Source organism: Cetorhinus maximus, chromosome 9 (genome assembly GCF_964194155.1).
Source record: "Cetorhinus maximus chromosome 9, sCetMax3.hap1.1, whole genome shotgun sequence".
NCBI classification, from domain to species: Eukaryota; Metazoa; Chordata; class Chondrichthyes; order Lamniformes; family Cetorhinidae; genus Cetorhinus; species Cetorhinus maximus.
Window position 1 is genome coordinate 100,415,122 of NC_135887.1, and position 24,759 is coordinate 100,439,880.

The window sequence follows — 24,759 nt, forward strand, 5'->3', positions numbered from 1 at the left end:
CGCACTGGCCAGGAAGGCAGGCGTGCTCGGGAGGCCCTCAGAGTTGCAAGATTTGTGGAGAATGATGACGACATGCAGTGAGGAGACACCATAGATCCTCACATTGCATCTGTGAGCATTTGACTCCACTCTGGCTGATGACAGCGCACATACCCTTTGTGATAAGGGTCCTGTCATGGGGACGCAGCGGATAACGTATCAGACATTCAATGCCAGGAGGATGATGATGACATGCAGTGATGACACTCCTTGGATCTTCACATAGCCTCTGTGAATGTCTGGCTCTTGTCTGGCTGAAGGCAGCTCGCCTGTGCTCTGTGATCAGGGTCATATCATGGAAACACAGCTTTAAATGCACCTGATCCTTTGTCAGCCTTCAGCACCTGACCCTTTCAGGAGCACAGCATCACTGGTCACAGGTGTTGAAGAGATAGGGGGCCAGTGCCACCACAAAGGTACTGAGAGCACACAGATAGAACGATGGAACTCTGTGATGCCTGCCCACGACATTCTGGCAGCAATGACCAGCACCATCAAGCTGCCGGCCTCACTGATATGTCCAGTGAGTGTGAAGCTGGACCATCACTTTGGTCTGAAGGCTGCATAAAGCACAGGGAAGAGGCCCTGGACTGGGACACCTGCCTTTATCTTGTGCAGGAACCAAGGTTTCACATATGAGCAACACAAACACTGCTCATCATAACAAGGAATCATAGGCAAGGAGGCATACTTGGGAGTTTATTTACAAGAGTGAATATTATGTGCAAGTGATTAACACCCGTGCCCATGCTGTGCAACTACATCTTCTTAACTTTTGTTGACCCCTTTAATCACATCTTGGTTTGATGTTTGTAAGGTTCCTTTAAAGTTTTTCCTTGATTTTACAGCTGACCTGAATTAGGGGCTGTGCTTGATTTCTCCCTTGTTATTGTTAATTTAGTTAATTGTTTTAACTCTACAAGAGTTACATCTTCTTAACTTTTGTTGACCCCTTTAATCACATCTTGGTTTGATGTTTGTAAGGTTCCTTTAAAGTTTTTCCTTGATTTTACAGCTGACCTGACTTAGGGGCTGTGCTTGATTTCTCCCTTGTTATTGTTAATTTAGTTAATTGTTTTAACTCTACAAGAGTTACATCTTCTTAACCTTCCTAACCCTGCCACTACGCCTTGATGCTCCCTGACATCCACAGTGTAGGTGGAGTCAGCCTGCTGACTGCTATGCCTTGTCTGTGATGACTTTGAAGGATGTCCTCTGAAGGGCAGAGATCTAGAGGGCCTCAGCCTGCTTCTGGTGTCCTGCTGTGTGGCAGTGGCTCCCTCCTTGGCCTGCAGAGCTGGAGCTGCTGAGGTCACAGGAAGAGGGGATTTGGATTGGCCGGACACTCCCGGAGCCAACTGGTTGGATGGCCCCGGGGTGTGCACCTGCTGATCCTCCTCTCTATGGATGTCTGAGGGCCCCGGGTGACTCCTTGAGGAGAAGGGATAGCTGGAGTGAGATCGAGCTGCTCGGCATCCCTCTCACGTACATACTATTGGAAACCAACTATAGCATCAGCTCTGGAGTTCAGCCTGCACAGCAGTGGAGGACCGATGTCCTGGACCAAGGTCTCCATGGCGGCCGCCATCCTGCCAGTGTTGACATCAGTGCGTTGCAATGCCGGTGCTATCACCTAAGCCTGAAGGCAGACCAGCTCCTCCATTATGCCTTGCAATCTGAGGAGTGCAGCGGACATCCCTTCCTGATGTTCCCAAGCTTCCATTTCAGCTCCAGCAACTGTGACATGACCAAGCCCAGAGGCTTGTCATCTGACTCAGACTCAGCAGATTTCTCCCCTCCAGCAGTCCTCCAAGTGGTGGACATCAGGGCAGTCCCTACCGCCGCCTGCTGAAGATCAGACAGCATGATCTGTTCACCAGATTGTGCTTCAGAGGCTAATCTAAAGCTAGGTCCCACTGAAGTGTGTGTCCCTGTGCTGGTGGAGGGTGTGGGTGAGCGCTGTGACGGGACTTCAAGGAGGGTGCCTTCAGATTCCTCTTCAGAGGTTTCTCCTTTGGGGCTTGATTGGAGGCCCTGGGTCATGGACTCCGTTGACTATTTCCCAGATGTGCCTGCAAAAGCAAGGTGAGATAATTAGTGCATGGCAGTGGCCTGTGAAACAGGACACATCACTCACAGAATGGTTGTCTGATGGATGTTGCACTGCTGGATCTTCACTTGGTAGAGCACCGTTGACCTCACTGTCAATACAGGAACGGTCCAGATCCTCACCGGCCAGCTGGATGGCTCTATTTTCAAAGTCTGTGAGGATCTTGATTTCAGGCATTCCTCCACCTCTTCCTGTTGTTGTGTGCCAGCTTGTCCTGCATGAATACAGATGAAGGGACTGTAAGCTGGATGCCTGCCAGGCCAGATGATAAGTATATCTGGCATATGTGGGTGGTGAGTGGTCTCATGGACTGGATGAGGACAATGAAGGTGTGTGTGAGAGAGTGAATGGTGATGTCTCTTGAACTGGCAGTGAGTGAGGTCCATGTAGATGTGTGATGGGTTTATGAGTGTGTGAGTTGAGAGTGATGAGAAGAGTGACTTACCCTGGCAGAAGGGAGGAGATCATTCATCCTCTTGCGGCATTCATCCTCTTGTGGGTGGCTGTCCTCTTTCGCAGGGCATTGGCACTGATCACCGTCACCACTGCCTCCCATGCTGGATTGGTGATGTTGCTGCCCCTCCTGCGGCCAGAGCAGGGGTAGCTGTCATCACAGTGGGTCTCCACAGTATCCAAAAGGTGTTTGAGGGATGCATCACTAAACCTGGGGCCTGCAGTCTTTTTGCCTTTCAGGGCCATGTCTTCTGTGCAGCAGTCCTGGGCTGGAAGCACTGAGAGGTGTGCACGTGGGCTGCACTTTAAATGTGGCACCTGGCATGAGGAAACGGCAAGGTGATGGCATGGTGGTCGAATGAGAGCCCACCCATCATCGAAACGGCATGTTTCCCATCCGCTACTGCACTCAGTACAAATCTGAGACGATTCCACCCTAAAAATTCAGGCATTGGGTCTATTCCACAAAAGTCTCCTTACCCTTCACCATCGAATCTGGCTCTGCCCAGACAGGCAAACCCTCCTCCCTCCTCCCACCCCTAGAAAGTTCATCAATATTTCGGCACAGTAAAATCTTTCTCTGTGTAAATCTATTCTAGCGCCTTGTTAATGAAACAGAGAATCTGCTAAAAATGTGTTGGTTAAAGTATAATAGAAAGTAAATATGATGCTTAAGGAGGTGTCTCCTTATGCACATCTTAAATAGTATGGAGGCATACATTGAATATTTAATTATATATTTATTATATTTTAGTTTAATCTTACTTCAGCCCTTGTAGCTGTACAAAACTGTTTACTTGTTAACGTAGGCCATTTTGTAGCTATAAAGAGGCAGTGGTATAGTGGTATTGTCACTGGACTAGTATCCCAGAGACCCAGGGTAATGCTCTGGGGACTCAGGTTTGAATCCTGCCATGGCAGATGGTGAAATTTGAATTCAATAAAAATCTGGAATTGAAAGACTGATGATGACCATGAAACCATTGCCAATTGTCAGAAAAACCCATCTGGATCACTAATCCCCTTTAGGGAAGGATATCTGTTGTCCTTACTCCAGACCCACAGCAATGTGGTTGACTCTTAAATGCCCTCTCAATGAAGGCAATTAGGGATAGGTAATAAATGTTGGCTTAGCCAGTAATGCCCACATCCCATGAACCAATGAAAAAAATTTGCTGAGGTTTGAGAGCACATTAGACCCAGAATAATTTCTAGTCTGGTGTGGCAGCATGACCAACCATCAAACATTTGCAATAATATATGTCTAAGATTCACATACGCTCCAGAAAGTGAGATAACAAGCATACTGCACACCTGCTCCAATCCCCCTATTTACTGACCATTTTCCCCTCCTATTTCTCCCACTGCTCCTGAATTTGTTGAACATGTGCAGGTGTAGAGTTAAAGGCTAACTGTGATACGTAAAATTGTGTCATGTTTTGGCATACATGATGCAGTTGACCAGCTCAGTCACTAGGCTTGTGGCTTATTGGACTTCTTAAAATAAAAGACTTTTAAAAAATCGAAAATCATCAAAATTTTCCTTTACATCTTGTGGACTCATTAGTGCTAATTTGAGAAACAATGATTATGCTTGCATCTGCAGAAAATCAGGAGCTGCATTTTATGTACCCCACCAGGCTTGTTTTCGGTGGGATAGGGCATGTTAAATAGGACAGGTGCCCACCCCACCACCTTCCCACCCATCCCCGAGCTCACCCCCATAATATGAGGGGTGGGTGAGCGGGTGCTAAAATCAGCTGCCCACACGCCATATTTAAATGGGTAATCAAGGATCAATTAGACTTGTTACCAAGTGTATTGACCCTGACAATACGCTGCCCACACCATAAAATGTTTGGTGTGGGCAGTCAGTTGGGAATGAATAGCCCGAGTTTTAAAAAATAATCTTTTTTTAAGGATGGGAAGGAAGTGGGGTTTCTACCTTTGGGGGCTGCCCTTTGCTGATCAATTAGAGTTGCTCTGTAGCAGTCAAAAGCAGGAACTTTTGTTTTAGTCCCCTAAAACCCAAGGTCGCAAAGCCCAATTGTGGGGTTTGTACTGTTGAATCAGCAACTGAATAGCTCAGTGCAGAGCATGAAACAGAACCCAGGGTAATCCAGGTCTATTTGGCTTTTACCTGTGGACCCATGGAGGCAGTGTAACCCCAGATATTGCTGGAGATGACCATTGGACCTGATCAGAATCAGATGCAATGCTAAGTGAATTAAGGAGGCATTTAAAGCCTCTTCTTTTTCACAAAGAAGAACAGGCCACGGTTTTATAGAACCAACTGATGATAGATATGCAAGTGACCAATTTTTACAACCTAAGAGGGTTGTCCTGTGTGGTACTGAAGAGCACCCTATCCAAAACTGATTAGTTCAACAAATTTGGGAGCAAAATGCTAAGAGAGTAAGTCCTGTGTCCAGAATCCTAGGATGTTGATACAGGCCAAGAAGAGGATGGCTGATCTGAAGACAGCTGTTAAGGCTAAAATACAGCCTTCTGTATTTGTTCAACTAGGCCTTCTGCAAAATGTCATAGAATTACATAGAGTCTACAGTACAGAAATAACTCAACTGGGCTATGTGGGCATTTATTTCTTCCCTCTCCTGAATTTATCTAGCTTCCGTTTAAGTGCATCTATGTTGTTTGCCTTAACTACTCCTTGTGGTGGTGAGTTCTATATTCTTGCCACTCTGGGTAAAGAAGTTTCTCCTGAATTCCCTGTTAAATTTATTGGTGACTAGCTTATATTTATGGCCAGTAGTTTTGGTCTCTCCCACCAGTGGAAACATCTTCTCTACATCTATCTTGTCAAACTCATTGGGCAGAATTTTATGGCTGACACACGGGTGGCGGAGCCCGCACGTCAGTGCTTAAAATGTCACATGAGCGTCCCGACGTCAGCACGCGATATTTAGGCGGGCGGGCGCTATGAAGCGCTACGCATGCCCGCCATTAATTAAAGGCCTTGTTAAGGCCCTTAACTTGGCAATTGAAGCCAATTTTGAGGAGCCCATGCGATCTTCGGCTCGGCGCCTGGGCCCAACGGGCAGGCGGGTAACTGATTTTTTAACAAACCTCATCCACGGGTGGGATATGTGGGCTCAGAGGGGTTGTTCATGTTTTTTCTGAAGTATTTAATGCAGAAAGTGTTTTAAACTTGCCTGTGTGATTGTTAGTAGTTCAGATTGATTTCCAATAGCTTTCTCTGTACTTTGAAGCTTCAGCTCACCAGTCTGCAGACAGTAATCTTCATCGGGCCTGCAGCTTTCCGGAGGCCTCCATTCAGCCTGGGTATGGGTTCTGACATCTCCACTGGAGGCAGCTGCTCTGAGGAGGAAGGGAGGGATAGAATAAGGAGGAGGCCAGGAGTGGACAATCTGCCTACAGGGGAGCCATCTTTGGGAGGCCAGGCACAGGCACAAGGGGTGCAGGGCCAAGAGGTTGTCCAAGGTGGAAGGGGCTGCAGAAGAGGCCACTATCCTGCTGCCAGGCTATACAGGTGGCGATGCAGCTACCTCAATATGACTGAGGTGCAGTGCCGAAGGAGGCTCCGTCTGTCAAGGGAGACAGTCAACTATATCTGTCAGATGATTGGTCCTGAGATCTCCCCTAACTGTGTGGGTGGACACCCCATGCCACCGGCTCTGAAGGTCACAGTTGCCCTCCACTTCTATGCATCTGGCTCCTTCCAGGGCTTGGTGGAAGATCTTTGTGGTATCTCCCAATCAGCTGTACACACTTGTGTCAAGCAGATCACAAACGCTCTGTTCATCCACTTCCGCTGTGACCAGGCAAGTCAGATACAGCAAGCCAGAGGCTTCGCGGCCATTGCTGGCTTCCCCCGCGTCCAGGGTGCAATAGACTGCTTACATGTGGCCATCAAGGCGCCAGCAGGTGAGCCCAGTACCTTCGTCAACAGGAAGGGATTCCACTCCATGAACGTGCAGATAGTGTGTGATCACAGGATGCAGATTCTGCAAGTTTGTGCAAAGTACCCAGGCAGCTCCCACGACGCCTACAGCCTCAGACACTCCCAGGTGCCGGCGCTCTTCAGTGCTCCGGCTCGGCTGGATGGTTGGCTAGTGGGTGATAAGGGCTATCCCCTCAGAAGGTGGCTCATGATGCCTCTCCGCCATCTAAGAACAGAAGCTGAGGAGTGCTACAATAGGAGCCACAGCACCACAAGGGCTGTGGTGGAGAGAGCCATTGGTCTTCTCAAGATGCGCTTCCGTTGCCTCGACTGCTTAGCACTCCTGTACCCCCCAGGATTATGTCTCTCTGATCGTGGTAGCATGCTGTGCTCTGCACAATCTTGCGCTGGAAAGGGGGGATGCAGTTGACGATGAAGACCTTGACGCACTGGATGAGACTGCACGTGATGAATCCAGTAGTGGCTCAGAGGATGAGGAAGCACAGGGCAATGATGAGGGGCAGCACACCGACCCGCTACTACACCAAGGAGGCAGGGATACCCGGAACACTTTAATCCAACGAACCTTCAGCTAGCTCCACACACATGGATCAGCAGGACCAGCATTGCCAGGCGCTTCCACACGTGGCACTTAGGTGCTACATCTTCCACCTCATCAGCTGCAACTAAGGGCTTAGTACAGAAACATCAATGTCTACTCAAACACTCATGAGATGTCTGTGAAACATACAAATGCAGCACAAAGGAAACACCCTCAGCCATGGTCAGAAAAGTGGACAAAATAAAACACAAATGTAGCTCAGACATACATATAATTATATTTTCCCTAATCTAGGACCAACACAAAATCACCAGTGACAAACCCGTGGAGTGCCTAACGTGCCTTATGCTTACGTTTGCGGGTGCTACGTCTAGGTGCCGCCCCATCGCTTGGAGTGGCTTGTGAGACAGTCTGCTGACTCTACTTTCCTGTTGGCCTCGATGACCTTCGACCATGAGCCGTCCTCTGGCCTGTGGAGCCTGTGAAATCCCCGTCTGGGAGGAAGTGGCCAGTTCCAGAACTGGCACCTCCCCAGTTGTCGCAGCCTCAATGGATGCAACGGTCACTGGCAGAGGGGCGGAGGAGCTACTGCCCTCATCCGGAGCGCCCTGAGAGGAGCTCGCAGCGACGACAGGCAGCTGCTGCACCGACGTGAGGTCACATTGGACCTCCCTGCTCACCGCAGATGGATGGGGACCGAGCGGCGACACTTGCTGCCCAGCACGTCTCCCACATTGCGAATGACCACCTGTGGCCATTAGCGCTGTGAGGGCTTGCAGGTCAGAGCGTAACCCAATCAGAAGATTCTCAATCCGATTGAAGATGCTCTCCATGAGAGTCGCCACTCTCTCAGTGGAGGAAGCGTGAAGCTCTGTCCTGAGGTTCATGCCTTCACTGACACTCTGCCTGGACTCCTCCACCACACAGACCAACTGAAGCACACCCTCATGCAACACTGCCAGATGCTCCCGCGCATCCTGCCGCTTGTCCTGCAGCTGCTGCATTGCTGACATCTCCAGAGGCACATCATCACTGCCAGACTCAGCATGTGCTTGGTCCCCTGCAGTCCTCCGGCTGCTGGTGCCATCGGCAACTCTGTCCATGCCATCTCCTCCAGCAATTGTGAAGTGCCCTCTCCACTGTGCCCCGGGACACTAGCCGACATTATCATCCCCACCGAAGTGTTTGTTGTTGCGCTGGTGCCTGGCTCGCTGAAAGGATGTGCTGCAAGTTGCAAGTCTTGGCCCTCAGATGCGGAGGGGGACTCTGGACGTGTTGGTGGCGGCCATGAGGTGGTGATGCTGAAATTCACAACAAGGACAGTGCATCAGTTAGCGTTCAGTCAGTAACACCTTTCATCCCTTTCCCCACCAGCCTCATAAGTCACTCACCCTTCAAGAACCTAAGGAGATGAACATTGGTGGGGTGGTAAATAGTCAAGAGGAGGCCCAAACATTACAGGCGTATACAGACAGGCTGGTCAGATGGCCTAAGGAATGCCACATGGAATGTATGTGGATAAGTGTTCAGTTAAGCACTTGGGCAAGACAAGCAAGGTACGGGAATACATGAGTAATGGTAGGACCGTGGGAAGTCACGACGATTACAGGGACCTTGCTGGGCAGACCCATTAAGGTAGCAGAACAAGAACATAAGGCGTTTAACAAGGTCGAAGTCAGACGTGCCTTTATTAGCCGAGGAATAGAATGTAGGAAAAGGGAGGTTATGTTGCAAGTGCAGAAAACACTGTTGAGGCCACAACTACACTTCTGCGTTCAGTTGTGACCTGCGCTTCATGGGAGGGATGGCATTGGAGTGGGGAGAGTACAGAGGTTCCTTACCTGAATGCATGCTGGCCTGGAGAGTTGGAGTGATGAGGAAACATTGCATACGCTTGCAACATTTGCCGTGGAGCACAGGGGATTGACAGGTCACATTATTGACCTTCATACCGTTATGAGGGGCATAGAATAGGGGCATAGACAGAAGGCAACATTTCCCCTTGGCGCAGGGATGACTAACGTGGTGGCATTTATTTAAGTTGCATGCCATGAGGTTGACAGGTGAGGTGCTGAGGACCTTTTGGACAGAGTAATGTGGAACGCACTGGCTGAAAGGGTGGTGGAGGTACAAACCCTCCTAAGATGCAATAAGTCTTTGGATGTGCAGCAGCGATGCCATGGCATGTTAGGCCATGGGGATAGTGGTCACAAATGGGATAAGGTGACTTTGGAAGGTGCTAGAGATGCGCATTCTCAAGGGGCTGAGGGACCTTTGTGTATGACCCACACGTCTGAGTGTATCAGTCTGTGAATGAGCAGTGTTGCAGCATTAACGATTGCAAGAACCATCAGTGCTTTGGATGATGGGGAGACAGAGTGGATGGGACTGTGGCCCTCAAATACCTGTCTGCTACAACCCAGCCTCACCGACACCTGCCGACCTGGCCGCCTGCCTCCTCCCCAGCTCCATGGCCTGCTCCTCATAAGTGGTGAGGCGCTGCAGCATGGCGTGCCCACCACCAGTCTGCTGCTGCTCCCTCATATTGCTCTCAGTTTTTGCCTGCAGAACAGAGAAGAGCATTTATTGGGGCTGATCACTAATGTAGTCTGCATGTGCATGCCGCACCCCAACCACAGTGGCCCATCTGACGCCTCCAGCGGCTCTTGTCCACCATACTGGTGATCAGTCCCCAGAAGATAGTACGGCTGGTCCCAACCCCCTCCCCCAACGGACACCTTGGACACATTCGGCATGCATCACTTTGAATAACACACAGGTCTTAGCGCCCATGGGAAGGAGGCGCAATTAGGTGCGGCGCCAAGGCCAGCAGATGGCTCTTGGCCACAACACCTTGAGGCCCCCTTCCACCACCTCATCACCATCAATAAGATATGTGTTGGAACTCTGAGTATGTGTCTAGCTGCCTCCCCTGCAGGTTGCCCCCAGACTACTCAAATGCGACAAACGCCAACATATGCTGCAGGGAGAACCCATCTTCTCTTCAACCACTAAGGCTGATGTAAGCATGGTCACTATCTGTTTGCCCACCCAGCGTGCGCCAAATGCCCAATGCAGTAACGACACTAAGACGTGGGAGGGGGGGCCTCAAAGGCTAAGACTACCTGCTGGGTCAAATGGCCAAGGCTGACATGGTAGTCACCCTTCCAGAGCGCAACAAATCATTGAAGCGCTTGCGGCACTGTGTTCCTGTGCGCTGCATAGCGTCATGGGAGCTAACATCCTCTGCCACCTCCTGCCGCCCCTGCCTGGTGACGTGGGGGGGCCCTCCTCCTCCCATCCTCTGGAAACAAAACATCCCGATGGTTGGACACCTCTTCGAAGAGGACAGCAAGGCAGGCATCTGAGAACCGAGGGGCACAGTGGCCCCCCGCTGGCCTATCCTGCAGCCTGCCCCCCTCCTCCTCCTCTGCCCTCAAATCTTGTGCTGCCCCATGACTGGCCATGGTGAACAGCCTAAAGGAGGCTGTCTGGCCGCTCTTTATACAGACTGCCGGTTCCCCATTGGAACCGGCGGTCTGAACACGCCCGCTGCCGATTTAATTTTCCGGATGTAAACGGGAGTCACAACCCCGCTAGGCGGGCCTTAATTGGCCCGCCCGTGCAAAATGGTGGCGCGGCCCGTTTCAGCGGCAGCGATCAGCTGCCCGCCCGCCGCTGAGTCAGTTGGGCCTGCCCGCCCGTAAAGCGCAAAATTCAGCCCATTCATAATTTTAAAGACCTATTATAGGGAATTAATGAGACTGAAATTTCGATAAATCTCCTGGACCTGATGATCTACATCCCTGAAAGAGGTGGCTATAGAGATAGTGGATGCATTGGTGATCATCTTTCAAAGTTCTATAGATTCCGGAACAGTGCGTATGGATTGGTAGGTAGTAAAAGTAACCTCACTATTTAAGAAAGGAGAGAGTGAGAAAACGGGGAACTACAGACCTATTAGCCTGACATCAGTAGGAGAGAAAATGCTAGAATCTATTATAAAGGATGTGATAACTGAACACTTAGAAAATAATAGTAGAATTGTGCAGTGTCAACATGGATTTAGGAAAGAGAAATCATGTATGACAAACCTGTTGGAGTTTTTTGAGGATGTTACTAGCAGGATATTAAGGGAGAACCAGTGGATGTTGTGTATTTGGATTTTCAAAAGGCTTTCGATAAGGCCCCACACAAGAGGTGAGTAAGCAAAATTAGAGGACATGGGATCGGGGATTACATACTGGCATGTATTGAGGATGGGTTAATGGACAGAAAACAGAGTAGGGATAAACGAATCATTCTCAGGTTGGCAGGCTGTGACTAGTGGGGTATTCACAATCTATATCAATGATTTGGATCTGGGGACCAAATGTAATATTTCCAAGTTTGCTGATGACACAAACCTTGATGGGAATCTGAGTTATGAGGAGGATACAAAGAGGCTTCAAGAGGATTTTGACAGGCTAGTGAGTGGGCAAAAAAATGGCTGTTAGAATATAATGTGGAAAACTGTGAAGTTATCCACATTAGTAGGAAAAAGAAATGCAGAGTATTGCTTAAATGGGGAGAGATTGGGAAGTGTTAATGTCCAAAGGGACCTGGGTGTTCTCGTTCGTAAGTCACTGAAAGCTAACATGCAGGTGCAATAAGCACTTTGGAAGGCAAATGGTATGTTAGCCTTTATTGCAAGGGGATTTGAGGACAGGAGTAAGGAAGTCTCGCTGTAATTGTATAGAGCCTTGGTGAGACTACACCTGGAGTATTGTGTGCAGTTTTGGTCTCCTTACTTATGGAAAGATATACTAGTGATAGAGGGAATGCAACGAAGGTTCACCAGACTAATCCCTGGGATGGCAGGATTGTCCTCTGAGGAGAGATTGAGGAGACTGGGCCTGTGTTCTCTAGAGTTTAGAAAAATGAGAGGTGGCCTCATTGAAGCATACAAAATTCTTACAGGGCTCGACAGATGCAGGAAGGATATTTCCCATGGTTGTGGGTGTCTAGAACGAGAGGAGACAGTCTCAGAATAAGAGATAGGCCATTTGGGACCGAGATGAGGAATTTCTTCAGTCAGAAGTCCAGCACTATATATGTGACATAATAAATGCTTAATTTGCCCTTCCTATTGTTGGGTTATGAAATGACTTCTAAACACCCATGTGTACTCTTTTGATGCTCATTCATGCTTCTTGTGTACAAATAGAAAATCAATATTAAATTATTTGAATATATACAACTAAGGCATAACAGAAATTTGATGTACTGCAGCTTTTCCCTCACTGCTGACCCATTCTGAATTTGAAAATGTTTTTAAGAATTTAGTGTCATAAGTCATTGTTTCAAATATTTATACTGACTGTTAGTGCTAATACTCTGTTAGCACAGGAGGAGCCTGGGATATAGATATCAATAACAAACTTGACAATGTATTTGATGGAAGGCCAGCATTGATGGAGAATTTGGAACTAAAAGTGTTAAATTAAATCTTGTGCTACGGATAAAGGGAATCCCTATTGGATTACATTAGACAAGTTTATTTTCCATAGCTGCACATTGATTAGTAAAGAATGAAAAGGACGCATTGGAATATGCTTCAGTTGCAGCATCTTTAAATTTGTATTAAGGTGTCTTTTGAGTTAGCTGGATTAAGAAACTTGGCTAATGCCTTACAAAGAATTCTGGTCTCTGTCTTCCTGACATATTCTTGGGCACTGGATATCTAAAATTGTTCTTGGTGGAAAGAAACTCAGGAGCATTCTTCGCTTTGCATGTCGGCAGTAAAAGGCAGTATTTTCCATTTTCATTAAATAAAATCTACTACCCTAAAAAAAAACTCTTGGACTTCCTGATGGTTCAATAGATAATGCAATAAGTGATACAGCTATATAAGCAGGAAATGTAGAGCTACACAACCAGGAAAATCCTGGTTCTGAACTTTGGTTTGTTTCAAGATAGCCAATCTTTGGGTGGTAGGTACAATATTAGGTGTGTCTTGGGTCCATCCATTAAGGTGCAAGAACTGTTTCCTGTTTAAATTCACCCAGAGGTGGGCAGGGGACTCGCCACACAGGAAGCCCAAAAGCAAACCCTGTCGGAGTTGCTTGCAGGCTCCTGGGGTGGGGTGGATCCCTTGGCCTAAAGCACCTAAGACCTAATTGAGGAACCTGGCATCAGGAAGGGGGAGGGCCCACTAGAGCCACCCTGCTGCCATTGCTGAAACTGAGGGACGAACTGCAGCATTGACTAGGATGGAGCCAAGGGTTTTGAAGGTGGAGGTGAGAGAAGGAAGTTGATTTACTGTGCATTTGACCAGCATTTATCAGAATGGGAAATCTAACGTTTTAGGATAATGAAATCATATGGTGACTCTGAGGCTGCTGTATTTGCTACTGTAGAAAATGGGAGCATAGTGATCCAAAGATTTTCATAATTGAGCTCAATTCCTACATAAATATCAACGACCTTTTCCGAAATAGCCCCTCTAAATGTAACTTAATTATTTGATTTGAAAATTCTTAATTGTTATTGTACTTTATTATTCAGATGTTATGTTAATAGTAAGCATATAATAAATATTTCCACTCATTAACAAACAACAAAATCTGTATCTGTGGTATTACCAACCTTGCATTAAGTATATAAGGAGTTTCTGGTTGTTCGAATGATGTCTGGTTTCATGCAGTTTCACTTCAAATGTCATTAATTGAGCTGTGTTTGTAGATTGCTCTTCATATTTGAAGATTACTGAGAATACAGGCATTCTCCCTAGTCAATTGAGCTGTTCTAAAGCAAAGAATATTTACAGCTTTCAAACCTGGCTATTTATTAAGTAGACTACATTATTATTGGTACTTTATTTACACTACAGGCCAACATTTGCAAAACCAAACTTTCCAGAAGACATTAATTATGAATCATATTTTTACTTGTTATATAGACTCAATAACTTATTTTGTAGATTGAGTTATGTATCTAAGTGTAACTTTATTGTTAAAAAGTAAATGTTATTGTGCTTGCTGACAAATTAAGGTAGAAATAGAAGAGTTCATTTCATATTATTAAATCAGAGATTGTAATAAATCACAAACAGGTACTAAAATAACTTATTTTCCATTTTTTAGATGTGGATGAATGTATATTTAACAATGGTGGTTGCCAACACACCTGTGTAAATACAGTGGGTAGTTATGAGTGTCGGTGTAGAAATGGATTCTTTCTGAGTGACAACCAGCACACCTGTATTCATCGTTTAGAAGGTATGTTCAGTACAAAACTAGGATTTCCCTTGTAGCAACATTCATTCTTTGTCATTGTAATTGAAAATTGTGCACATATGTAACCATTTTACTCAATTACTTAATAAAAATTAGGACTACTAAATATTATTCAGGTAGGCAATAACAATAGGAGTTCCTTTGCTTAGTTGTTTCATGGTTCTGTTGTATGGAAATTATGTTTAGTTACTATAGTATTGTATAGCAAATGATTAAAATACATGTATGTACAAACTGAATAAACCTTATGAACTTCTGTATTGTGATATATTGCTAAAAAGTTGATAATAGTTGTCTGACGGGTGAACATTCTCACAATCCTAGCCTCCAACTGCTTTTTCGCAACTTTTCTTGTCTGTCAGCAATTCATTGATATGTATGAAGTTGTTGTGCCTCTGTTTTTGCTCCACAAGCTACACCTATGTTATCTTATGTGTTGCTTCTCCTATTTTTATTATTAAAATCAGACTTATATCAATTATTTTCCTTTCCCAGCAACTCAAAATTATGGAACTCCTTATGTCCTTTCCTCCTACATGGTTCTAAACCGATATTAACTCCAACCTAATCATCACTGCTTGATGATTCCTACTTGTTGCAAGCTTAGTGGTTTCCTGCCTTGGCCCTTTTCCCTTAAGTTTCTCAACTTATTAGAAAAAAGGAATAAACACATCTCAAAACATGAATGCTTGTATAATTAGGATGGTACTAGATGGGTGCAAATTCAAACATAAAATCAACTTTTTAAAAATAGTTTACTTTAAAAAATTTGTTTTCTGTCGATTTTTCTGTTTCTCCCTATTTCCTGGAACCATTGACCTCTTGCTGGGAGATAGTCCCATGGGACTAAGTTGCTTTCCAGTACTGCACCTAACATGCAAGGCATTCATATGTTGCCCAACTATTTGGCTGGCTGGAGCATCGTAGTTGAACCTGTTCCTGTCCTTAACACAGATGCATGCACACTTCTAGCAGGGGTCACTGGATAACAGCCATATGAGTACAGACTTTGGTCAAATTTTCTCATCCTTACCCATTGGTCCTGGTCAATTGTAGCACTCTTATAATGACAAGTCTTATCAGTTGGTTTGATGGACTAATTTGGTACTGAAAAATTAATGGAACTATTTGGGAGCTCAAAAATACCTCTGATGCCATATTAAGATAGATGGTGGACAGCTGTATTCTGCACTTTTCATTCCAACATAAAAAAAATAACTGACTTTGTTGAGTGCCACAAATCTAGCATTTAGGAAGATTTCAAAATTACTACCTTTGAGAGAAATGTTGTGTAGGATGTATACTATTCTGGCCAATTAACATCTCAAAATGATATAAGTGAGAGATCAGAATTTGGTTCTGACTCCACTTAACACTCATATATGCCCTTGATAGTGGCATAAGCAGTAACTTTGCTTAATTTGTCCAAACCATTTTGCATTCCAATAAGTATGTTTTAACACAATGTTCTATGTTTTAGTATATACCAGAGACCACTTTGAGGCAGTAAATCTATATCCAACTATGAATGCTTAGATTCCAACTTATTGTCAATAAGGGGAAAGAATGAACATGGATTGGGCTGTGTTGTTGTTGATATTAAATTCTTGTGTATATCTCCATCTTCTAATGTTTCAGTCAAATCCTAAATGGATCTATTCTTCATTTGAAAGGATTTCAACTTTCAAAGAATTGATATTTTATTTCACCCTGGTTATACATTTCAAACTTAAGTAAAAAGACTTTTATGGTGAAAAATACTGCTTTCAGTTTTAAATATAAAAGGACATTTTATAGAAAAGGATAGTGTTTGGTGGATCACTAAACCAGTGTATTCATTCGCAGTGGATCAAGTAGTGAGAAAACTTACGAATCCAAAACCCTTTCTTGTAAATTGAACACACTGAGTATTACTGAAAAAAGAAATATGCTGTTGAAGCTTTTCATCTTGCACACATCAGGACAGATTTGCAAGAACACTAGTTATAAAGGGAACAACAATTTATACTGTATGAAAAGAGAGTGCTGATTGGCTGGCAAGTTGGTCAGATTATTAGTCAGGCTCACTGTGTGGCTTACTTACGCGTGTTCGAAACTAGATATATTCACACACAAGTCCCTGTCCTTTGCAGAAAGAAGGAGCATGTCCACACATTGCGTCTTGTTCAATTAAATAAAAGCTTGGGGTTCAGCCATTACCCATAGCAATGCCTTGACCAATCAGAGCCCACCTGCCTAGTTTGAATTTAAACAAAAGCTTGGTAATTAACTGTCCCCTGGTGCATCCTCCATGACAATGCCTCTACCAATCAGAGTCCCCTTGCCAACCAAGCAGCACACTCTTCTCATGCAGTATAAATTGTTGTTCCCTTTAGATTTGGTATTCTTGTGAATCTGTCTGATGAGTGCAAGATGAAAAGCTTCAACAGCATGTCTCTTTTTCAGCAATACTCAAGTTCTGTACTACCAAATGTCTGTGAGAAGAAAGCGTAAGACCTAAGCCTTTTCCCTGTTTGTGGTCCAAAATATTTTTTCTCAATGTCAGCTTGGCTCTATTCACTGATTCACTCCACTTCGTCCCAGCTGAATGATGTTCATGGAAAATGAGAAGTAAAGTTAATTGATAGGATAAACATAATCTAACATACTCCTGTATCAGTGTTTGCTTAATCAGTTTGATAGGCCTGTCGTGGTGTAAAATATACTTCAAGCTGATTTGTACTTGTAAAAATGTGCTTCTTCTGGTGCCTTTGAAGTGACAGATTTGATTGGTGGGGCCAGTAGTACACCTGGGTAGGAAGCAACACTTTGGGGTTTAGGGCCCTGTTGGTGATAAATGGAAATGGGCTGATGTGTTAACTTGCTGACATAAGGGAAATGTGCTGAAAGAAAATAAATTAAACCCACTCAAGTGCTGATTCTGCATCTATGAAGCTTCACTAGAGTAACTGAAGATTACACTGTTTATCAGTCCTGTTGGCTCAGATACCTCATATATCCAACAGAGAAATAAGCTTTTCTCGTTTGTAAGCAATCTCTTCCTAATTCATTAGACTTTAAGTGTTCCTGGTTTAGTATTGAATATTATAGTTTCAGCTGGGTAGTTTCAAAGTGTTTCCCTCTGTATTAAGGTTAGGTTTGCCTCTGCTATTTATATTGTGCTATGGAAGATTATGATGTGCAGACTCTTAATCATTGATTATTGATGAAGGCAGCAGAATTTGATTTGTTACTGAATTCTGCTCACAAGTGCACTTCTGTTTTATGCATTTTTTCATCCTTCTTAACAAAGTCCTAACAGCAACAACCTATAATTCAAGCAGCTAAAAAAACTCTGCCTTACCTTATTTCCCCATTGAGCTTGAGAATTACATTTAACACTTCAAACTACACATTTTTTTCCAAAAGACCTATTGTCCCATGTTCAACATGCAGCAAGGTAGTTAGGAATAACAAGTTAATTATCTTGGATAAAATACACATTTAATATGACTAAGTATCGAACAATATGATATTACAAGCGAAAAGGAACTGTTAATCATGGTTGGACCTGAATAGGACTGCAGTGGGGTATCTTCTGATGCAAATAGCATTTTTAAATGTAATTGATGATGATGAAAGCATAGTGCCATTATGGCACAGAAGGAGGAGGTCATGCCCGCTGTCTGTAGAGTAATCCAGTCAGTCCCATTTTCCCCATTATCTCCATAGTCCTGCAGGTTTATTTCCCTCATGAGCCTATCCAATTTCCTTTTGAAATCAGTGTTCTTCTCTGCTTCCAACATCCTTTTAAGCAGCAGTGTGGTGACTAGAATTGGATGCAATACTCTATATAGAGACAATCCGCTTGTATCAACTGTTCCCCCAACCTTCTGCATTAGACGTTAAGCTTTTGTCCCTTTACCATTGCCTGAAATTAGTCAATTCAATAAAAAAATAATAAAAGCAGAACAAACATTTCAGAGATTATGTTTGCAGAATGTATTGGAGTTCAATGTAATGGAATTTTCTACCCACCTGCATTTCTGGTGTCAATTTGACTGATAGAAATAAAGCATAATAATGAGTCTAATAAACTACAGCTGCAATTGAATTAGAGGGTTAATCCAGAAGAGAATACTATGAGATAAATATAAACATGAACAGTGGCAGAAGGAGATCAAAGTAAGTTTTTAAAAAATGGTAATTTTAGAAGCTATCCGAAAGCCCACTAGGTAAGTTCGTTGTCTGGTGTGGTGAGAAGACATATATATAAGTAAGGTTCCAGGTTTGATCTGTGCTGTATGCCGAGTCAGATAACCTCAACAGGAATAGCAGTAAGGCCATCTGGTCTCAATGCCCTTGGGCTAGGGAGAAGAAAAAATCAGACAGTTTCCCACTTCTGATTATCCGCTGATCTGTGCTGGAAGGAGCGTGCAGGCAGACTGGTGAGGATGAGGATAGGAATGAATTACACTGTGATGCTCCCACAATGTTGATAGTGATTGGCAGCAGCAACAATGTGGTTGTTTTATTTTTCTGAAACAGGTAAGACTGTCTAACTTCAGATGAGTTCATATAACGTGCTTGATATTTGAGTTTGTTAGATGTCATACATCACTGCTGTAAACAGGTCAGTTTTGTATACTGACAATAAACTGGAAGTGCAATTTATGAACGAATTAGACTGAATTTGACACCTATTTTCCCTGCTAAGAGTGATACACAAATGTGTGTAGGTTGGGGGGCAGGAAGCAGTCTGAGTTACATTGATTTACAGGATTCTGAGAGGTTTTTTCAGCAACGTGTTTTAAATTAATGAATTCTACTAAAGAGATTCTCAGTATATAAAGGGAGCATACACTAGACTTTTTCATTTATTGTAATCTACTGGCTTCTTGGCTCCTTTTCTCACAACTCAAACTACACAACTGGTCTAAACACACAATGGTGCTTTAAACCCTAGAGAAATCACAGAGACCCTCCATTCAACTGCCTCTGCCTCTCCCCTTCCTCTTGCAAACCAAATTAAATTCTGCTCACCCCCAATTCCCTTCACCCTAACCCTGAATCCCCATCTCTCTCTGGTTTCTCTTTTACCTTCCACCCCTCTCCCCCCATTCCTCACCCCGCCCCCATACACATCCCCAAACCCTCTTCAACCTTTCCTATGACTCACCTCCTCCTCCCTCAATGCCATTTCCATTAAACTACTGACCACTGAACTTCTCTTTCTGGACCTCACATTAGCTATCATTGTAAATCATTCTTTCCTTTCTGGTACTGTCCAAAACTGTGATCATCACTCCTCAAAAAAACCCACTTTCAATCCCACTGTTACTGCAAGCTACCATGTCACCTATAAATTTCTTCTGCCTTCAGTTAACAGACTCAATACTTTGGAATTTTTTCTCTAAAACTCTGCATCTCCCACTCATTTTTTAAGGCCCTCCTCTTTGACCATGGTTTTGGGTACTTCTTCTAAAATCTCCTTCTTTAGCTCAGACGTCAGCTGTTCTTCCTTGTGCATTTGTGAAGTGCCTTAAATGTTTTTTAGAAAGTGGAAAGCAAATTGTAGGAGCGAAAATAAATTTCATAAAGTGGCAGAGAGTGATGTCCGGTAAGTTTTCATTTTGAGGCCCCTTTTTACTTAAATGATTTGAAGTTAGGAACTGACATTTTCTGATTACAAAAATTTGGGCAGGAAAATTGTCACAACCTTGCCTTGTTACTGTGAAATTTACTGCAACATTGAACTTTATGCCATCACTTTTAACATTTGCCAGACTGGTCAGAGTTCAGTCCACTAATGTCAGGGCTGGACTGGAAGCATCAGCCTGAGAGATTGCAACAGTTTTACCTAGTATTCTATCAAGGACTTTCTAAACTGTAGGTCTCAAAAATTTCAGCTCGCTGTCGATTATGAGAAAATAGTCATGCAGGTAACCGCATTCCAGGAATAGCCACAACCTTCTGTCCTTTCTTACACGTGAAATCTAGGGCAAAATTTTTTAGCTCGCCAGGCGGGCGTGCGCCCGACCCACTTGAGCATAAAATGATGTGTGTTGACATCGGGCGAGCGTCCCAATGTCAACGCGCAGTCGGACCATATTTCATTTGGCGGGCATGCACTGGAGTCGGCAGCGTGCCCGCTAACAATTAAAAGGCCTGTTAAGGCCTTTAAAGGATCGATTAAATAGAATTTTATGCTGCCTGTCCAGCCTTAACAGTTGGTGGGCAAGGCAAAAAGGCCAAGCGGCCTTTGCACTTTTTAGGAAACCTCATCCATGGATGGGATGAGGTTTCTTAAAGCAAATACAAATTTAAAAATTAAAATTTAATTAATAACATATCCCTGCTCATGTGACAGAGCTCACACTCCCCCCACCTCACCCGCCTGCACAGGCAGCGCTGAGCGAATTAAGGCCCACCCAGCGGGAAATCACCTTCCAGCCTCGATTGTGCGGTGGTCGGCTTCCCTACCGCCCCTGCCCGCCCCCGCTGAGCCTGCCCGACAAGGGTGAAATTCTGCCGCTGATATTTTTAAAATGATGTCACTCAAGAAGCAGCATTAGACAAGTAATAAGAGGGAGCCAAGGATAGATCCTTGCAGGGGGATCTGGAGGTGACTGTGTGGGAGTGGGAAGAGAAGGTGTTGCAGGTGACCCTCTGGCTGTGACTGGATAGTTAAGAACGGGACCAGGTGAGTGCAGTCCCACCCAGCTGGACGATGAGGGAGAGGCTTTGGAGCAGGTAAGTTGGATGGATGGCCCTAGCTCTCTCTCTTCCTCTTGCTGCTTCTCTGCTGTCACTGCCACCTGCTGCTGCTCACCCTTGCTGGGTGTTTCACCAGGTGCTGGCTCTTGTTACACTCTTTCTGATTGCTCCAAATTGGATGTTTCTGTGCCCGAGTGCTTGTGTTCTTTTCTCTGTGCTAGTGCTCGTGTGCAGAGAGTGCTTAGGGCTGCTCATGTAATGGTCCAGCTCATCTCAGATAGCAGTGATTCATCTTGGGAGACATCTAAATGAGGAGAAATGGGATATATGCCACTATGGGCTATTTGGCAAAATGATGTGCAAATAAGGTCATTATGGTGTCATGTTACTGATGTATCTGCATGTGACTTAAAAGCTCTTTTGAAGACTAAATTGTTGAAGAGAACACTTGGTCTGTTGGACTGTAAAGAAGCCATCATGCACTAGCGCAGAAAAAAAAACACAGCACGCAGGCACAGGAACATCCAATTTGGAGCAATCAGGTAGAGTGTAACAAGAGCCAGCATTGGCCAATAATTTGGATGTTAGTGCAGGTTGCCTGGACTGCCACCAGTGTGGGTTCTCTCCCAATGAACATAGAATAACTAGGCATTTTTAAGGGTACATACATTTAACGTAAGTGACGCCTCCATGACCATTCATCTGGTGCAGTAGGATGAGCGTATTCATGCAAGCAGTTTGAGGAACCATAGTGACTTTGTGACAGAATGTGCATGCAATCTGCGAAATATAGAAAGCCTTTCTCTTTGGCCATTCCAAATTGAAGCTTGTAACTTTACAGCCATAGTAGCTTTGGAAGGACAGATTAGAAGAGGAGTGCTGCACTGTCCAGGCTGCATTACTGATATGGCACTGTGTTCCAGGTCCACTGTTTAATGTCCCTAGGCAGTCCCTTCCTTTGCATGTATACCCTCTGGTCAACCTGATCATGTTCCTTTTCATTACTCCAGAGGACATTTTCGTGTTTGCCACACGACCTCTGGACATAGAAGAGTACACTCTGCCCACCTTTTATTATGTTTGGTGTGCTTTTCATTGGAGCATTCCCTACACCATCAGAAATGGCCATCTTCTGGTGCACACTTCCCTAGAAGCACATCCACATTTTGCGTAGATTAGTTCTCTCACTTGCTGCAGCATATCACCTTAGCTCCTAGAGGTCAGGCTCCAGAAAAAGTTAAGAGCTACTGAATTCCTTATTCCCCAGCCATTTAATGAACATGGAACATCCTGTGCATAAGGACAAAATAAAGCATCACATTCTTTTTGTGATGTGATATTATGTGCATCTAAGATCCAGATCCAACTGCAGAGGGCATTTCCAGCATTTGCAAACCACTGCAAAAACAATTGTATTACCTGTTTGATTCAGGAACTTACTTTTAGAATTAAAAACAACAGTACTCAGCTTCACTGACTGAGCTGTTAAAGATTTATTTGAATGGGAGATGGAACTGAGGCAGCTTATAGCATTAAGAATGGAATTACTCGCTGTTCATTAGCTTTACAATTAGTTTAACATCTGCTTTGTAGATGGCTCATAAGTCAGGAGACCAGAATTTGCCTCCAGATATGAAATGCAGTGATAATTTACGGAGATAGACGCTGTCCTCACTAGTCCATGAGCAATGACTGCTGAAAATAATATCCTCACACTTCTCATGTCTTGTTACTAAGTATGAGTGTGTTTAATGAAGTCGAAGGAAGAATAATTTTAAGAGATTTGATGAGATTGCATCCTAGTACAACTGGCATTTTGGTGTTTCAGGTTCACAATACCGTACTTTATCCTTTCACTTGCAACACTGAAACTAATTTACTTCCATAACTTGTCCTGATCATTGAAAAAAAGACTTTCACTTATATGGCGCAGTGCTTCCCAAACTTATTCCCACTGTGACCCCATTTAATGCTTGAAAGTTAGTACGACCCCAAAGTGACAGAGAGGATGGGGGAGAGTTGCCATATGTGAGGAGGGGGAGTTGTTGAGCAGGGGCCAATGGTTTTGTCCACAACCATTTTAAAGACTCTTATAGTGCCTCAAAGCTAAGAATCATAAGCATCAATACTGGAGCCTCAGCACTGATCCCAGGACTGTCCCGCCAGAGTCTCCATTTGACGATCACCATTGCTGCCTCAGAGCTCATGGCCCCAAATGATTGTCCTGTGACCCCAAAGCGGTTTGCAGCCCACTGTTTGGGAACCCTTGATATAATGCTTTTCATGATTACTGGATGTCTCAAAGTGTTTCATGACCAATGAAGTACTTTTTTTGTAGTGCAGTGTTACGATCTCAGCCTATGTTAATACTGGATGAGTCAGATCCCAGAGTGAAGCTTGGCATGATAGATCTTAACTTTGCTTTTTTAAAATATATCATGGAGGTCAGTTACTGAACACATTCACAAGAGTCTGCCAGTGTACTTTTAACACATAGAATGAAATGTTCATTGAACAAGAAAAATGAACTATATTACACTAGATAAAAAGGTTGGATAGATTTCAATACAAATACCAGAAAATGATTCAAGCTCACACTACTCCTTTTATCCCATCAATACCCTTACAGACACAAAACCCCAGTGAAGATTTACCACTATCTCAATACCACAGCTTTTTGCTTGGGCTGGCCCAGTTGCAAACAGTTTTCTTCTGGCAGATTTCTGAGCATTCACTAGATGCTTTTCCCTCAGCTGGTATCTCTCCCTGAGACACCCAAAGAAAAACCCGTGATCTAAACTCCCTATTACTTTAACTTCAGAGCAAACACATGAGTCCTGTAAACTCAGTTCCCCAGCAGTCTTGCAGGATTTCTTACTAGAGAGCTTAGAACTCCTGCCTTCACTCTCTGGTAGATACACACTGACTGAACTGCCCTTCTGTCTTTCCCCATCGCTCTGTGTCCCTGAACCCCTCTCGCTAGGCAACAGCACCATTTTTTCTATTTTGTTTTATCTAAATCCACTAAACTACTAACCCCTTTGTAACCTATCTCTTTACTTCAAGGGCTATAAAACCTCAATAAAATGCATGTATACACACAGGGCCTCCAGCCTTCCCAGCACCCAGCTCACAAAAAAAACTCTGAATGAAACCAGAACCATGTTTCACCTTTCTTAACACACAAATACAAATATAAGTGAAACTTAAAGTTATACATTGTTCCTAACAATAGTCACCGTTGTAATGTAGGAAATGCAGCAGCCAGTATGTGGCTAACAAACTCCATTTAGTAAGAATTTGATAGTGACCAGATGATCTGTCATTTGTGATGTTGATTGGGGGATAAATATTGGCCAGGACACTGGGGATAACTCTCCTGCTCTTCTTTAAAATAGTGCCAGGGATCTGTTACATCCACCCGAGCAGGCAAATGGGCTTCAGTTTAATATCTGAAAGATGGCACCTCTGACAATTCAGTACTGGACTGTCAACCCTGGTTTTTGTGCTCAAGATTTGGATTGAGACTTGAACCCAGAATCTTGTGATTCAGAGGCAAGAATGCTACCAATAGAGCCACAGCTGACACTATTTATCAATACTATTGATGACTTTCTTTCTCCAATGTTGCTTTTCTAATTTTAAGGAGGAAACCAGTTAAAACGATGTTGAGAGTAGAGTTGATCACATGCCTGCGATT

The 24,759-nt window shown here is 44.3% G+C and overlaps 1 protein-coding gene across 1 annotated transcript in view; it reads left to right on the forward strand.

Annotated features, from left to right (window-relative positions):
• scube2 (signal peptide, CUB domain, EGF-like 2) overlaps positions 1 to 24,759 on the forward strand; it is a 236,471-nt gene that overhangs the window by 15,033 nt on the left and 196,679 nt on the right. The window contains exon 4 of the mRNA XM_078547869.1: positions 14,211 to 14,345. Within this exon, the coding sequence (XP_078403995.1) occupies positions 14,211 to 14,345 (135 nt within the window). The remainder of the gene's footprint in view (positions 1 to 14,210; positions 14,346 to 24,759) is intronic.